Here is a 16,973-nt window from a genome sequence, read left to right as displayed (position 1 = left end):
TGCCATGGATTGATAGAACCTCCCACTCACCAGGTAGCCCCCAACAGTTCCCACTGACTTAGAAGTCTATTTGCCATAAGTACCATAAGACCTCAGTCACCACCTGCCCCACCCCAGGGAAGGTCTCATGGAGCACCAATAGATTTCCTAGGTTGATTGGCCAACAAAAAGCCTAGAATGAAGGTTTGGAACAACCCTGAGAAGAAATAAGGGTTCCCGGTGCCTAAGAAGGTGGCTGTTTCTTTGAAGGTAAAAAGCAGTGGTGTGTGACCCACCTAAATACACCCCAACACCCATCCTACAGAGGGAATGCTGGCGGGGATGCCAGGCTCTTGTGGGCTCCCTGCATCACCCTCAGTCCTTCTCTGTGTAAGGGCTTCTTGGGTCACTGGTTTATAAGATCCAAGCTTCACTTCTTAGTTCCAAACTATGCAAACAAAGCTACCCTGGGGTCATTAGAGGTTGAATCTAAACCCTGACAGAAGGGCATCCAGCCCAGAGGTACTGTGCAGGCTGCTGGCAGGGCTGGGAGTGGGCAGCCAGGCTTTGTGCCTGCTGTCTGCCAAGTGGAAATCCTTGGTCACTGACTTGGGAGGGATGGAAGATTCTTTTCCCCTGCTGTCACCCAGCTGTTTGTAGATCAAGCAGCAAGAAGAAACAGGCATGATGTCATGGTTGAAGAGTTCAGCCCTGGCCTGGGGCTTGAAGCAGAGGCAAAGAAGACTGACACAAGGACCTCCTAGACTACAAACATCATTTCTCTGGGCCCCTTGCTGGCTGGGTACGGTCTATCTGCTGGTCATGGGTGCCAGCCCTCCTGGTAGCCCCCTGTAGCAGAGCAAGGTTATCCACATTCTCAGTCCTGTAAAGCCAGGCCGCCAGCCAGACTGAAGCAGCCACCAGCCAGCCAGGTCTGGGGCCCCGCCAGCCCACACAGGCATTCTGCCTACCTGCCTTCACTGCCCCTTGGCCATCTGGACTTGACACAAAACACAAGCCGAGTGCATGATGGTCCTAGACAAGTGTCACAAGATGTGAAGTGACATGATGGGCTGACCTTCTTTGGGGCTGGCAACTAAAGAGTTTAATCCTGTCCTGGTCTTAGCCATACTGCCCCATACTCTGCCCCTGAGTGTTTTCTGAAGCTTATTGGCCCCTGGTATCTCTGCCTCATCAGTCAAAGACAGTTTTCGTTAATGCAAGATTGGAGGTTTTGTAATTTCCACATTTCAACTAAACATTTACTCCCTGGGACCAGCAGCCTCCCTGTTGTCAGGGTCAGACTGCCCCTGAGCCCAAGTCCTCTGGAGTAAACTTAAAGATGTAGGACAGCCCTTGTCCTCCCAGTAGGATGGACCGACCCCATTGGACTACCATCCACCAGAAAACCCATCATTCCTTCCCCCAAACCCAGAAGATAATAGGCCGTGACCCCTTGTAGGCTGGGCTGGAGCTCAGAGCCCCCAAAACAGCTCGCCTTCCTCCCCAAACTTGTTGACCTTCAGAGGCAGCATCCTGCCCCCTGCCCTGGCCCAGTAAAACAAAGCAGAAATGCTCCCCACCCCCAGGTTGCTTTCAGCTCTTTTCTTTAATAAGGAGACGCAGCTCATTACAAAATAACAATTTGACAAGAGATCAGACAAGAACAGAGTCCACATAAGGGAATGGAGAGAGCAGTGCCAAGCAGAGGGGGGTGGGGGAGGGCTACACGTGTCCTTCTTATGAAGACAGGGAGGGCTCCTGGTGGGGCCAATGCGTTCCAGGGGTAACATGGCCACACCCAGGTTCTGCCTCAGCCCCAGTTTTGAAAGTTTCTGGGCCTGGGGTTTTCAGAAAGCAAATCAAGGCCTTAGATGAGCAGGAGTTAGGGCAGAATCGTCAGACTTCCAGGTCATTTCCCTAAACTCCTGAGGAAAGCTGGGGGTGAAACTGTGAAGCCTGCACACTGCTCCTACCACTTGGCCAGTCTCTGCTGCCACATTTCCCAGTTTCTGCTTCTGTGGAGACTGGGCATCTCCAGCCAACTCCAGTCTACCCTAAAACAGTTACTCCAATTGCCCTGCTCTTTAAGTCAGTAGCACAGAGGTCTCTGGGAGTAGCATGTGCTCAAGCCTCATGGTTTGTAAGTGGCAGAGTCCACCTTGCTCCCTCTGGCCTTCTCCAATATGCTTGCCCGATTCTGCCTGAGGGCCCCTGGATTAGTAACATGACTGCCCTCCTGGAGAGTCCTGTGGGTGCAACAAACTGCGCCAGCCCGACAGTTACTACTTGCCATGCCTGCTCAGGCTACCCAGGGAGCCGATGTGAGGGTCAGAGCCTAGTGTCTCCAGTTTTGAGCCACCCCTTATCACTATACCTTCCACCTTGCTCTCAGGGTACCCTGATCTTGTCGCACTGCCAGACCAAAGAGAGAGTATGGATGGAGAATTCAATCCACTGCAGTTCTAGGCTTTCCACACAGGTCACTCCTCCACTGCCTTCCATGGGCCCTGACAGGGCGGGGAGATTAGGCAGGGCTGGTCTTGTTCGTCCCAGGCTGCCAGACAGAACCTGACTACAGGCTGGGCTGCTTACTGCTTCTGAAAACCCTGGTTGCCTCCAGGTCTCTAAGAAGGTATCCAAGCCACAGAGTCACGACCACTGCCCTGCCTATAGCCAGGGTAGAGTTGAGTTCCACCATCAAACTTAGGCCAAGAAAGCCAGCCAGGGGCATCTCCTGAGACCCCACCAGAAGCCCTGAAACACCAGCTGTCCTCATGACACAGGGCTGAGGGAGCAAGAGAGGGTGACGGACAGATGAGCCCTTCACAAGTGTTCTGTGGGGAGCCAGTTAGAGGAACGGGGAGGGGGGCTCCTGGGAGGAGTCGAGGGCAGCCTCCAGGAGGCCCCTTTATGGCTTTTTAATTTATTCAAGACAGTGGGAAGAAAGGAACCACGCCACACACATGGAACACAGAAGAAACGGGACAGCAGACATCAGGCTAGACATAGTACACTGTGCCCCAAGGGTCAGCCCTACAGACATGCAGCCGACCTGTCTTGAGGGCTGGTGCCCTTCAGCATCTTCCCTGGGCAGGGTTGGCACTGGGGCCAGAACATTGTCTCCCACTGTGAACATTTCCTATAGGGGAGGTAAGGTGGGGCCAAGGACGAAGACTTTACACAACATAAAATCAAGGAGCAGCCAGTTCTGTCAAATGGGTTTGGGGTTGGGAGATCAGGGGACTCTCAGCACTGCCATGCGGCTATTTACAGAATTTTAGGCATGCATCTTGACTAAACAAGATTCCGCTCGTATGTTTATAGATAGCATCTTCTTTTATAATATATAACTAAATGCACATGGAGGGGTCAGATGAGGCTCAATGGCTTCAGAAGTTTCCTTTTGTGTTGTTAAAAAATAAAGTATATTCACATATCTTCAAGTCACAGTGTCCCCTTCTCAGTATTGCAGTTCAAAAAACAGGTTAAATCAAATCTGTGGTCACCAACCTCTTGCCCCTGGGACTAAAGAAAATGGGTGAAGTAGCCGGAGGGTGCATTGCCAGATACAATACAGGATTCACCGATTAAATTTAAATTTCACATTAAACAATGAATCACTGTTTATAGTACAGTATGTCCTAAATATTGTATAGGACATACTTCAAAATTATTTATCTGAAATTCACGTTTAACCAAGTATCCTGTATTTGAATTTGCCAAATCTGGCCACCTGCTGCTACCCAGGCTCTGAGAAAAGACCCCAACCAGCCTGCAGTGGGAGGGACATAGCAGGGGACAAGCAGAGATAGGGAAAATTCAAGCTCCTCAAAGACAGGCTCTCCCACAGGCTTGAGAGGCCCAGGGTTCTCAAGAACTGACATGTGGACATAAGACAGAGGAACACGGGATTTCTTCCCTTTGCCATCATAACCCATACACACCCTTACAGATAACAGAAAGCATGTTTATAAAAGCTACTTTTACGAAGAGGCCTGTTTGGTAAAAAAAAAAAAAAAAAAAAAAAAAAAAAAAAAGCCTCCCACCTCCCTCACTGTATCTGGGGCCAGCAAAATTACCCCAGACTACTTCTACAGAACCAAGGCTTCCTGGGGAGAAGAACGACCAGGCTCTTGGGCTGGGCCTCACCCATGCTCATTCCAAGCACCTGCTGAGCTGGGTGCTCCCCACTCCACAACCTTCATTGCTAAGTCTCAAAAACTACCCACAGCACTGCGGAGCTTGCTTCGCTTCTGGGTGGATCATTTAAGGAGGGCTCGTGCCCCCACATCCGGAGTGGAGTTTGGGCATTTATAGTCTTACCCCCTCTAGAAGAAAAACAAAAACAAAACTCCACTAAGGACTTTCTTCTCTTTGGATCACACTTCTAGCCACAGAAGAATTGAGAACCCCTCAGCAGCCAGAAACACTATGTCTACTTAGCGCGGATGCCCCAGGACCCTGCCAACCCAGAAATAAACCCCTGTGGCAGTGAAGGTTTGAAATGCAGTGCTGGGCTCTGGGTCACATCAGCTCCCCTAATGCAAACAAACTTAAGCCTCAACGTGTTCCTGCCACGCCCCTGGGCCTGGACAGGTGCCATCTGCTTGGGTGGCTGTCAGGGACCAGCCCTAAGCCTGGGGAGGAACCACTCCCAGCACCCATGCTGGCTGAACTGGTGATCAGAGTCAAAAAGGTCTGGCGGGCTGCCCACAGTAATGAGCTCTAGCCTGTCTCTAAGCCCAGGGACGTTCAAAGCACAGAGGCGCCAACCAGCCTGTCCCTCTCCTGTCAGCAGTGCAGGAGAACCATGGGCTATCCAAGACTGAATGAGGCTCAGAGAGAAGCCCAAGGACTTAAAAGGTGGACTGGAAAAGGCGGGAAGGATACAGGAAGAAGGGGAAGATTGACAGGGGAGTTTCTGTGAGTAAGGTTTATGGAATGTGGATGAGAAGAGCCATAGCGGGGAGGGACCTTGGAAAGCACCAAAGTTCCACAGAAAAGAATCCACTGGCATCTGATATCCATACCAGGACCCTACGACTCTTCAACCGTCTGGACTGTGAGTGTGCCCTATTGCCTGATAATCTCCCACCATGACGTGAATTCTGGTCCCACGGACTACAATACTGCAACCCATAATCCTCTCAGAGTCCTGCCATCCGGTGTTTGGCATAAACACACACAGAGTGTATGTATAAGATCTACAACTTCCCACGTACTAAGGGCCAATAGCAGAAGGGTCCTAAAAGACAGGCTGACCAAACCTCACTTCACAGCCTATGTCTGGTTACCTCACTCCCTACTTAGACCAAAAGACCACAGCAAAGCCAACCCACATATCCCCCGTCTTCATTGAAATGAAAGGATACTCTGTGCCTCCTTCAGGCTGGGAGGCCTCAAAGCTAAACTACACCACCACCCAGCTCTCAGACCTACAAGAAGCAGGAGGGCCCAGATGGCGTCGAGCAGCTCTCCCATATTTGCTGTTGAAGAGAGAAACCCCCAAGCTTCAGGAAAGCTGTATATTTTCTGTGGTAAGAAAACAGGGGCCTGAGAGATTCATGGACAGAAGCAAGACCAAGGAAAAGCAGCAGTCTCTGACTACATGGGGCCTAACTCCCCTGCCCAGGCTGAGGGTTCAGAAGGGCGCTCAGTGCAAGCCTGACTAACATATATATGGCTTTTATCAATGCTGGGACAAGTAGAGAAAACAGGGAAGGGAGCACAAACCAAACACCGGATAGAAACTCTAGCAGGTTTCCCCCACCGCCCATTTGAAATGAATGCCCTGTCCTTCCTGGCATTCAGAGAAAAGAGCCTTGAAGGAATGGAAGGATGGGGACTCTCCACAGGTCTGCCTGGGCCACTCCGGCTACCAGCAGGGGGGGCAGAAGGGTCCAGAGGGTCAGGATGGGAGCTGTGAGGAGCGCAGCACATCTGCCTAGCTCACCACTGTCCACCCATGCTGCCCTTCCTGCCACCTCCTCCTTACCTGGACCTCAAGGGAACTAAACACTCAGGCCTTCCTCTAACACATCTCTGGCTCTGTCAGAGCACTTGTCTTCAGACAGTATTTTTCCACTTACACAAAAAGGGAAACAGAAGCAAAAAGCAAGATGGTGCATGAATGCAAATGAACGCGTTGCTTGTACTCTGCAGAGGGAGGAAGCATCTGTTCTCCACTGGATGAGGCAACAATCCAGGAGCTTAGTTCCAGGCTGAGTAATGGGACTTCTGTTTCTTCAGGGCTTGATGTCAACAAGAACACTATTCTGGGCCTGGCAGTCCCTGGTAGAGTCCAAACAATCTAGTGAATAATTTATTTCCATGAATGTACCCGTAACCTCACTCCTAGGGAAAGCCATGACTGACAAGAGGAAGTGTATGACAGCATCAAGGGCTTTGGTCCGGTTCTGAACACATCCAGTACCACATCTTGCTGCCTTCCACATGTCCTCTCAGAAGGACTATGAGAGCTCCTGTCATCTGACCAGGCTTCTTCACTTGCTGACAGGCCTCCCACTTAGGCAGTGGGCTATCTTCACCTTCCAGTCCCTGAAGACTTTCTGCCCTCACACAGCTTCCTTGTCGATGGCTCAGTCCAGAAATGAAGAGAGATACTCAAAGACAGAGACAGGTGGGGAATGGATGGACGCACGCACACACACACACATACAATGCTGGCCATTGTGTTGCCTTCACAGTCAAGAAACAGAATGTGCTTGCCATTTTGTTGGTCCAAAACCCAGGAAAGCAGGACCTGCTTCCTGCCAGTAGAGGGCCTCACTTGGAGTGAGACCTGTGTGAAGCCTTGATTTAGTGAGGGGAAACCCTGATGGCATGCAACAAGGACAGCTCCTGGGACAACAAACAGTGCCAGGCTTCTCTTTCATGTCTTAGGGGACTCTTCACGCAGCCACCAAAAGGAAGTTGGTCTTTAAAAAGAGAAAAAGGAAGGGAAAACAGGACACACTGCAAACAAATGAAGAAACCTCTAAGGTCGCATAACTGAGGTATTGATAGCTCTGGATCTTGTCAGTGTCCTGGGGGGGCATGTGGCCCCAGCTGCTGCCGCCTACTTGTTCTTGCCTAGGAGGGCATCCACTTCCTCCTCGGGCTTAAGAGAGTGCCACTGGGCGATGGGCCGTCGGGGGTTGGCCAGCATGTCGGACCAGTGCCGCAGCTCCGTGCCTGTGGCGTTGCTGCCCACAAAGATCTTGCCGATGGCTTCGTTCTTGCCCAGCTTGTCATAGTCTAGCACGGTGACAACCACCTGGACTTTCTGCAAAGCAAGCAAAGGAAGGGAGGAATTCAAAGGAGAAGCGGGAAGCCATGACATCTCTCCTGTCAGTCTATACTGCAAATGATGGGGAAGGAAGTGCCTCTAGGTTTCTGGCTCCAACTCCAACTAAACTTCAGTGTACCTATGGAGGTGGAGGTGGTGGCCACAGTTTTTTTTTTAAAGTAACCCTGTATTTCTACCAGCAGGTGTATAACACTCTAGGCACTGTAAGACTGTATAGGAGGGGTAGCCTCTAATGAGGTCAGTGGACACATAATAAAAAACACAAGTGTTCCTCAAATACACATCACTTTTAAAATTCATACTCTCCTCTGTCAATCTATATTGCAGATGATATGGATATAAAGAAATATATGACTTTTTAAATTATTTCATGTTTATCCCTTCCGATAATGGGGGCCCTTCAGAAAAGACTTCTACAGCGTCCTGCCCCAGCATTGCCAGACCCAGGTCCTTCCCCACAGGAGTGCACCTGTCCCATGTCTGCCCTCTACCTCCCCATGCTTGTCTGGTGAGCTCAGAGGCTTAAGCACCTGGATCTGCTCAAAGGGGATCTCGAAGCTGAAGGACTCATTGAAGTAAGGGTTCAGGGTCTTCTTCTTCACCGTTGTCTTCTTCTTCTTGAGTCTCTTTCCATTCTGCATCAGGTGGATCTTCACGTAGGGGTCTGCAGAGAGAATCCCAACCCAGGAGACTCCTCAGCCCTGACGACCCTCTCAGTGTTCCCAGGTCTCCACTCTGCTGGCACCAGGCCCCTGGGAAGCCCAGAGGAGGAAAATAGGAAGTCCCAAAAGCAGACGAGTCATCCAGGCCCTGGGTGGAAAGGTGCTAGGCCACCCTAACTGTTCACTCACAGTCTCCTAGTGCATGAAGTGGGGGACTTTCTGAGCTTAAGAAAGGTCTTATGAGGAAGGGTGGGGACTAACTGGTTGGATGCATGGGCTAGGCAGAAGACAAAGTCGTGAAAGGCAAAGCACACTTCAGAGTCCTGTCCCTGGCCCAGTGAGAACCAAGGACACAGGAGACCAGTCCACGGTCACATGCTGGGTGAGTGGTGGTGCCAAAGCCCAACTACAAGGCTCATTGTCTGAGGAGGGTCTGCAGAGGTAGTAGGCTTTATCCATCAGCACCCTATGGCACAGGCTAGCCCTATTCACTGTCAGGTAAATCTGAAACCCAGAGCATCCCCTTCTGGATCTGAGCTGGCAGAGCCTACAGCCTCTCCTGGAAAAATATTCCCTACTCTGGTGGCATGGCAGAAAGGCAGACTTTGCCCTGCCACTTCCCACACTTCCTGAGAAAACTCCTGTGTCATTAGCTCATTTGGAGAATGAAATTCTTCTGTCTTCTCCTCCATGGCCCACAGGGCATGTCTAGAGGGCAATGGGAAGGGACTCAGATATGGACGGGCAGCCGAAGAAAGGTGAGACTGGAAAGCCTGGGCCCTGCAACAGGTAAGACTTTTTTATCACCAGTCCCAGGGACAAGCAGCGACTGGCTTACTGGTGCCACACACTGGCGCCCAGAGGTTCTGCATTACCTGAAAGGCCACCCACATCCATCTTCTTGAGGTTCTTGGCCTCCAGGATACAGACCGTGAGTTTCCCAGCAGTGGGCACGTAGCGCAAGGAGGTACAGATGTCACCCAGCTTCTCCGGCTGTCCAGGGAAAGAAGCAGGATTTAGGTCACTTCAGCTAGCCCAGTGGCCTCTACTGTGGCTGACCCCATCTCTCGAAGATTGGCAAAAACAGTGATTTCTGCTTAGTCATCAGCTCCCACATCTGTCGCTCAGGTGGATTTCAGCATCCACCACCTGTATCTTACACTGTGGTTCGTGGCCACGGCCTAGGGAAGGCAGAGGACCGGCTATAGTGGGCAGACCTGGCGGATGTGGGGTATGCTCAGAGCCACACCGAGCTGAGATGAGGAATGCGTAAGGAGCAGGTGTGGGAGGCCAAGCATTTTGGGAGCTTCTTCCCTGATTACTCTTGCCTGCTGCCATCCTTTCCCATCAGCCACTGGGCTTGCGAAGCAATATGTGGTTCTCAAAGCTCTTTCCTTCCCTTTCATTATGTCACTGAAACCTTTTGCATGCACAAGGCAAGGATACTTTGTAACCAACAAGAAACCCCAGGTGCCAGGCTGTTCCTCAGAGGCAGACAGAAGTGGAGCGCTGGGCAGCAGAGGTCTATAGACACCAGACCTCAGGCCTCTGCCAGTCCCTGGCTTCTCAGGGATGGGGCCACCAGGGAAAGGGTAAAACCAGGCAATCACACATGCCCTCCTTCAGGTGTGAAAGCCTTCATCTCTGACAACAGGGCAAGGCCCAGCTATAGAAGGAGGCCCAGTGCTCGCACCCCTGCACCTCCACTGAGCACGGTGCAGGCAGCCCCAGAGGCCTGGCTAAACCCGTGATGACGGTGAAGTAGCTGGAGTGGGAGCTCTGGCACACAGCAAATGAGGGATTGGTTGCCTGGAAGACAAGCCACACCTGAGACTCCTATAGAATCAAGGCTGGCTTTTCCAGCTGGGTAAACTGAGGCACGAAGTGGCAGTGGGACCTTAAAAGGAACAATGACAGTGGCATCTTTGGTGTCATGGCTTGCTTGACAGACATCTGCACCGTCAGCTAATCCTAGCTGGAAGCGTCTGAACGAAGGCACCAAGGCCTCCATTTAATTAGCTTCCCTTGGGTCAACAGCCAGGAAGCGGGGAGCTGGATTCTTCACCGAGCAGACCTGACTCCAAACCGCCGCTCTCCCCTGAAGAGTGAGAGGCCCGGCCTCTCTGCCCTACCTCTTCCTTCTCCCCGCCTTGTAGGTCTCGCCATTCCTCGATGGGCTGCCCGAGGTCCACGGTGTTCATGGGCACCTTCACCTCCCCAATGATGTCGTGCTTAGAGAAGCGGTCAAAGTCATAGATGGCCATCACCAGGGTTTTGCCTCCCAACTCCTGGTATGGCACCTGTAGGGCACAGATGGGGTCAGAAGGGGTCAAGGTGGCTTGATCACTTACAGGGGAGGCTGTGGGAGGATCCCGGGGTTTGTGCCTGTGCTGCCCGCAGGGCACAAGGTGGGCTGAAGAAAGCAGCATGTGAGATGGGAGAGAGCCTACTGCAGCCTGCTACAGTGTCATACTGAGCACACCCCAGGACTCCAGCCATGGCTGAGGACCAGGCCAAGCTGTGCAGAACCCAGGGGCGGAGGAACAGGAGTCGTCCTTCTGGTTTCCATCACCTTGAAAGTGAAGGTCTCATTGAAGGCGGGGTTCAGTGTCTTCCGGTGCACCTTGGTCTCGTATTTCTTCTTCTTGTCTGGGAGGAGGAAGACTTTGACATAAGGGTCTGAAGTGCCACCCATGTCCAGGGCAGGGAGCTCAGCAGCCTGCAGGACACCCACGGTGAGCTGTGGAGAAAGGGGATGTCTGAGTCTCAGTCTGGTTCCAATGACACCCCAGCCCCACTCCAAGTGGGAATGGGGGAATGGGGCCATGCCAACCTCAGCAAGGAAGTTACTAGCAGAGTTCATCCGAGATGTTCCCCAGATGAGGCTTGTGGTCAAAGCCAAAGGATATATATGTCCTGCGACTTCTAACTGCCCTCTCCATGGGAAGACACAAGGCCTATCTGTCTCCAGGGCGCCCGCTTCCGCCCACAACCTGTCCCCCTTGCCCAGCCCCACACACCTGATTGGCCTGGAAATCATAATCCAGAGAAAACTGCAATTTGCCCAGGTTCTCTGGCTCTTTCTCCTCCTCGCCTTCACCTTCTCCTTCAGTCAGCCCCGTCTCTGCATCGTCATCATCCTAGGAGAGCTGCAGGTGGGGAGAGAGGGGTTTAAAGGCAAAAGCAGAGCAGCAGCCCTTCACAAAGACAGCAGAAGCCACCCCAGAGCCTAGCCAAGGCACATCTGGGCGTGCAGGGAGAAGATCCCCAAGGCTTGGGCCTGTGTTGCCCCTGCATGTGAGATCGGAGCGTGGCAGGTGCAGGAGCTCAGCCTCCCCACAGCTCACAGGACCCCTAGTCCCACCCTTGGAAGACGTGTCTCCAGCTTGGGCAAGAATCTATCCTCCTTTTGGGGTCAGGCACCAGGCCATAGGCCATACGATTTTTGAGACACAGGTCTCACTTCCCTTGTAAAACCCTCTCAGTCCTTTGCCCAGCTCAGATTTACCCAACCTGGGAGAGACATACCAGGATTGCAGTCCAGACAGCCAGGAACAGGGCGAGTCCAGAGAGGCAGAAAGAGAAGGGAGTGAGATAAGAGCAAATCCTTCAGCTTACGCTAGCCCTGAAGTCATGGCTGCTTGGTGAGATCAGGCTGGGTTGCACACACACATGCTTGCGCGCACACACACAAATACATACATATATCTGTATGCTCACACACATGCATACATATGTCCACAGGAAAACACGCATACACACACATGTGCACGCCTGCACACCATCCATGTGCATGTGCCCTGATGAGGCCTTCAGAAGAGACTTCCCCCACTCACTCCCCAAGCAGAGGACCTTGAAGCACCAGACTCTAAACTTAGAAGAGGGATTGGTATGCCAAAGGAGCCGCTGGAACCAACACCAACAGGCTGGTGTCGGCACCTCGTTATCTGAGACTGACAGATACCACGTGGTCCTGTCTCGATGCCTCCAAGCCTGCCCCTGTCTCATGTGAGCCCCCAACCCACCCAGCTAGATGTATCTGTCCTTCAGTGTCTCCTGGCAGGAGCGTTCGGTGCTACCCAACACTGGCTTCCTCACGATCGTCATGGGTGTCTAGCACTTTGACCCAGTGGCCGCCTTCCTAGGGAGCCCTTACATTGTCCCTTCTGCCTTTTCAAGGGTGAGCTCATGCTAACATGTGGGTAAGCCCCTACCCTCAGGATGACCAGATAGCATAGGGATAGCCACTGGGGCCCGTGTGGAGACGGGGCGGGCCTGGGTGGAGAGTACAGAGGGAAACAGCTCGTGCAAAGGAGGGAGTGTTTACCTGTGGAGGCCCAGAAGCCTTTGCCTCACCTTCAGCACTGGGAAAGCCAGGCAGGGCCCCTCCCAGTTCCCCAGCCCTCCCCAGCACCCTACCTGGCCCCCTTTCATGTCCTTCATGTTCATGGCGTTCTTCATGCCTTTGCCCTTCTCCTTCTTGTTTTTCTTCTTCTTGCAGCAGCACTTCTTGCAGATGCAGAAGCAGCAGGTGAGCAGCAGGAGGCCAGCAACCACAGCCATGGCAATCAGAGCCCAGGGTGGCACTGCCCACACACAGAGCCCCGGAGTCAGCACCAAGCCTCACGAGCCCTCGTCCCAAGCACAGGCAAATGCGGGTTGGGGACTGTGACTCCCCCATCTTGCTGCCCCCCCATACACATGAGGTACCTCGCTCTCAGCTGCCCCCTTGTGGACATAGCCTGCCGGGTTAGCAGCCAGGAGTATATGTGGAAGAAGAGCAGTTCCGATGGTGCCTGAGTTTCCCTGTTATTTTGATCTTTGCACAACTGCCTCATCCTCATCACAGCCAAGAGAAGGAAAAGCCCGTGGACCCTGGCCCTGAGACAGTCCCCAGAGGCAGACAGGTTTCCTGAGCTCTAGTTCCCCTGGACCTTCCTTAACCAGAGGGGCTGGGGGGGGGTTGGGGAGCCCCTCCCTGTGATGTTCTCCGGGTCCTGAAGCTCTGGCTCCACCAGTGTGGCCCTGCAAAGGGGACCCTGGTTCCACAAGAGACCCTTTTACAGGAGTACAGAAAGCTTCATTTTCCTCACTCCAAAATGAAGCGGTTTCTAAATGCTACTGAAAACCTGAATAATGATTCCTATCCTATTTTTTTCACCTTTAATTTTCATCTTTTTTTTGGAGGGGGAGGGATTTTAAAGCTGTACTTAAAGGTGAACTTGCCTCCTGTAGCTTGGGGCACATGACACAAATTCCCTCGGTGGGCTCATTAACTCCAGGCCATACTCCCAGCCCGTGTTTAATGGGAGAAATCCAAACTGAGACCCAAAGACAGAGCCCGGCCAATCCCATCCTGGTAGCTCCCTGCCTTCTCTGCCCTTCCCTGTCGTAGGCTGTAACCCGGGGCCACTCACAGGGGATCTTGTTGATCTCATTGAAGAACTTCTCCTTCAGCTTGGCGAACATGTCTTCCTGGCTCTCCCCGGTGCCCGTGCTCTCTGTGGAGTTGTCGGCAGGCGCAACAGGCATGGTGGCAGTGGTGGTGGCAGGAGCCACAATGGGCTCCTGGTTCCTCTTGAAGATGTTTCTCATGGTGGCAGAGGGGACAGCTGGGGGTGAGAGGAAGAGAGCAGGGTAAGTATCCCAGAACCTCTGTCCAAGGGAGAAGGCCCAGGCTAAGGCTGTGGGTGTGGCCCCCTCAGCAGTGCGAAGGTGTTGAGCATAGTCCATGGTGTGCAGACAACGGTCAGTATGGGGCATTCTCGGGGCTGTGGCGGGTGTTTGTTTGCTTGCTTGTTTCACATTCTTCTCGCTTAACAGCTGGGGCAACAGGCCTAGAGAGCTAACCAGTCCTTAGAACCAGCCTGGTGGAATGGCCTAGCTGCAAAGCCGATACTGCTCTCCTGGGTCATTCACATCTGACCTCCCACAGCTCTAGGAAGGAGTGAGGCTCTCACTGAGGTTGGCCTCAGTGTTCCCTGACATTTGTGGAATGGCTCAGCCGGCCCTCTGCCTGTCCGCATGATACAGGACGCTCCCAGCCCCTTCCCTTTCCAAACCGGCCTCCGGCACTTGCATGAGATCTTTTCACACCTTCTCAGATCCACATCTCTAGCTCCTCCCAACAGCCCTAGAGCGAAGAGGTGGCAGTCATTAAAGATACAAAAAAACAGAGGCGGGGCGGGGGAGAAAGACAGAGGCAGAGACATGGGTGGACCCAACAATCCTACCAAGGACAGAACTAAGACACCTGGTGTCTTAGACACTTTGGTGTCCTTTCTGTCTTACACGTCTAGAGCGTCCCATATGTAAGTTGACATTCTGCTTTATCTTTTCCTTTACCAGTTCATTCTGCCTTCCTCACTAAGTGGCTAGATAATACACCACTGTACGGAGTAGCAGCATGATGTCTTTACTCCATTAGCAACAGTTTCCATTGCTGTGTGGCTGGAGGGAGAGTTAAATGGTAGCACTGGCTTAGCGTGGGCTAGCCCAAGTCCTGTTCTTGGCACCACTACACACACACATACTTGTGTATAATATATATGTAGATGTAGAACTACATAAGCATGTTATGTAATCACACATGCATGTATGTATGCTACATACACTATGCATGTATGTGTAACTCTAACCACATGTCCGTACATACAGCTAAAATAAGACGAGCATAAACTCTGGTCTTCATTTAAAGCAATGCTCTTCTGAGCTCCAAACTCTACACTGCTCTCTGTGCTCCCTCTGGCACCGTTCTGCTTCTCAAAGGGGTGTGCCCCTCTTCACCTCGTGCCCGGACAGGACACGGCTGTGCTGTGTTCACATTAGCTGCTTCTGTGTCACATGCACACAGTTCTAAGAGGCACATTCTTGGAATCTGTCCTGTTTGCTTTTTGTTTATTTGTTTGCTGTGAGGCAGGATCTCACTATACAGTACGGGCTGGTCTCAAGCCTCAGTCTGGCTGAGTCAGGCTGGTCCTCCTGCCTCAGTCTCCCGGGTGCTGGAATTATAGGTGCGTTCTGGGCATGTCTGCTTGTGGCTGGCTTCCTTCACCCACACTGTCGTCTGTACCAGTTCCTCATTGCTTCTTACTGCTAAATGATATTCTACTACATTAACAACACCTTTTTAGTTATCCGTTCATCAGTTTATGGACATTTGGGGTATTTATTTGGGGACTATTATGAATTATTATGAATGTCCACATATGTTTTCACTTATCTTGGCTGCACTTGTGCTGGGACACAGAGCCTGGAAATCTCAGCAGGTGCACCTGGACTTAGATCTACACCAAAACAGCTGGCAAGCCAGCCAGGAGGTAAGACCCATGCTGCTTCTGACTTCTGCCTTCCTCCTTAGCTCTCTCGTTTTCCTGAGCACTTGGAAGTGAACAAGCTCGCACAGAACGATAGTGCGGGGGCACCTCTCCCTTCCTGTCTTTTTCCCACAACCCATATGGCCAAGGGCCAATGATGTGCCTGATCCTCCTCTCTCACCCTCGTGGGATAGAAGTCAAGGCAGTGATGTTCACACTGACTGCTTATTGCAGAGCAGAGCAGCACTTCAGATTGCCTAAATCTGGGAAACCCATGGAGCTGACCACTGACCTCATGGGTGGCCATATAGCAGCCATGCTGGTACTAATAAAGACAATGCCACACTTGAAGGTTCCTGTGCTGTTGACAGTCATTCATCCATTTATACAGGCATAAGGTTATTGTGTAACTCAAATGCTGGTTTCTATACACCCCCCCCCCATATCTGGTTACAGTCCTTTATCCGAGAATCTCCTATCTCAATGTTGTATAATCACTGTTCCCCAATTGTCCCCTGATATGTTAATAAAGAGGTTTAACAGCAAATCGTTGAGCAGAGGAGAGACTAGGACTGGACTTCCTGCCAGCCAGGGAGGGAAGGAGGAGTTAGAAGAGGAAATTGGAGATGGCGCTATGGGAAAGGGTTAGATAACATCAGGAGTGGAGCTGGAGCAGGAAAAGCTACAAAGCACAAGTTTGTACACTGGAAGGAAACCAAATTAGTTTAGAAGGTTAAGAATAGAGTAATAACTGCTCAGTTATTGTGCCGTGAAGCTTATTATTAAACACATATAGAAGACTCTCAATTATTTGTGTGATAGCCAGGTTAAGAGAAAAACACCACAGAGCAGCTTGTTAGTTCTGTTCATTAAGAGAGCAGCTGCAGTTTCTAAGGGAGGCACTCGCAGCTTCCTGATTAAAGAGACATACCCCTACCCAGCAGAGCAGCAAGGCCTCCAGCTGGCTGCAGAAAAATGAAAACTGATACAAACTCCAGAGAAGCAGATTTTTTAGGAAGCTCTTTCTAAGAAAAAATAAAAATAAAAAGTGGCTCTTTAATAGAAGCAAGCTTCTCAAAGCCAGACTTTCCTAGCCAAGGCAGGAAGCTTAAATCCCTTTGAGAACCTTTGAGAACGGGCTTTTGCTGGCCTGACTCTTGCAGGCCAGAGAAACAAACACTTACAGACCCAATACCTTCCCAGAGTGGGGGAGGGGTCAGGATCCCTTGAGGGAGGCAGGAAAAAAAAAAAAAACTTCTCCCTGGAATCAGGAGTCAGAGACAAACTGAGAGGCCTCAAGCATCTGAATTGGTAAGGTGTAGAAGAGAAGTGGTTCTAAGAAAGTAAAGTCCTTGGGGAGAGATTTGGGGATTAAAGATTATTTTCTATGCTGAAACTGGAGGAAGACACAGTGGCGTAGTGTTTCTGGGTTCCATCTGAGTTTGTTTCTCTTTGCATATAAATAATTTTTTCAGTGATGGTTACAGTTTTGTGTATCCTCTCAGGGAGAGATCAGGATAAGACAGACTTGGGAAAAGAAGAGACTGAAAAATTAGATGCTAAATCGAAGGCCATAGAACAGAGACTGGAGGAATCTTTGAATCAAAATAGGGGACCTTCCAAGAAATCCAACTTGGGAGTTACAATAACACCAAAAGAGGTAATTCCAGATGAGGAAAATCCACAAAGGCTTGAAGAAATTGC

General features: G+C 51.4%; 1 protein-coding gene across 2 annotated transcripts in view; it reads right to left on the bottom strand.

Annotated features, from left to right (window-relative positions):
- Positions 1–4,026: 4,026 nt before the first annotated feature.
- Positions 4,027–16,973, bottom strand: part of Syt2 (synaptotagmin 2) — a 98,103-nt gene continuing 85,156 nt past the window's right edge. For both annotated transcript variants that reach the window (XM_055598198.1, XM_055598197.1), the window contains exons 2-9: positions 13,371–13,565; positions 12,373–12,539; positions 10,974–11,093; positions 10,526–10,693; positions 10,086–10,253; positions 8,829–8,946; positions 7,822–7,955; positions 4,027–7,267 (exon numbers count right to left, since the gene is read on the bottom strand). In XM_055598198.1, the coding sequence (XP_055454173.1) occupies positions 7,061–7,267; positions 7,822–7,955; positions 8,829–8,946; positions 10,086–10,253; positions 10,526–10,693; positions 10,974–11,093; positions 12,373–12,539; positions 13,371–13,548 (1,260 nt within the window). In that variant the 5' untranslated portion in view covers positions 13,549–13,565 and the 3' untranslated portion in view covers positions 4,027–7,060. The remainder of the gene's footprint in view (positions 7,268–7,821; positions 7,956–8,828; positions 8,947–10,085; positions 10,254–10,525; positions 10,694–10,973; positions 11,094–12,372; positions 12,540–13,370; positions 13,566–16,973) is intronic.

This window comes from Psammomys obesus, unplaced genomic scaffold (assembly GCF_907164565.1).
Source record: "Psammomys obesus unplaced genomic scaffold, mPsaObe1.curated_primary_1811, whole genome shotgun sequence".
In the NCBI taxonomy this organism is placed as follows: Eukaryota; Metazoa; Chordata; class Mammalia; order Rodentia; family Muridae; genus Psammomys; species Psammomys obesus.
Note: the sequence above shows the minus strand (reverse complement) of the source record. Positions and strands in the feature narration are given on the sequence as shown.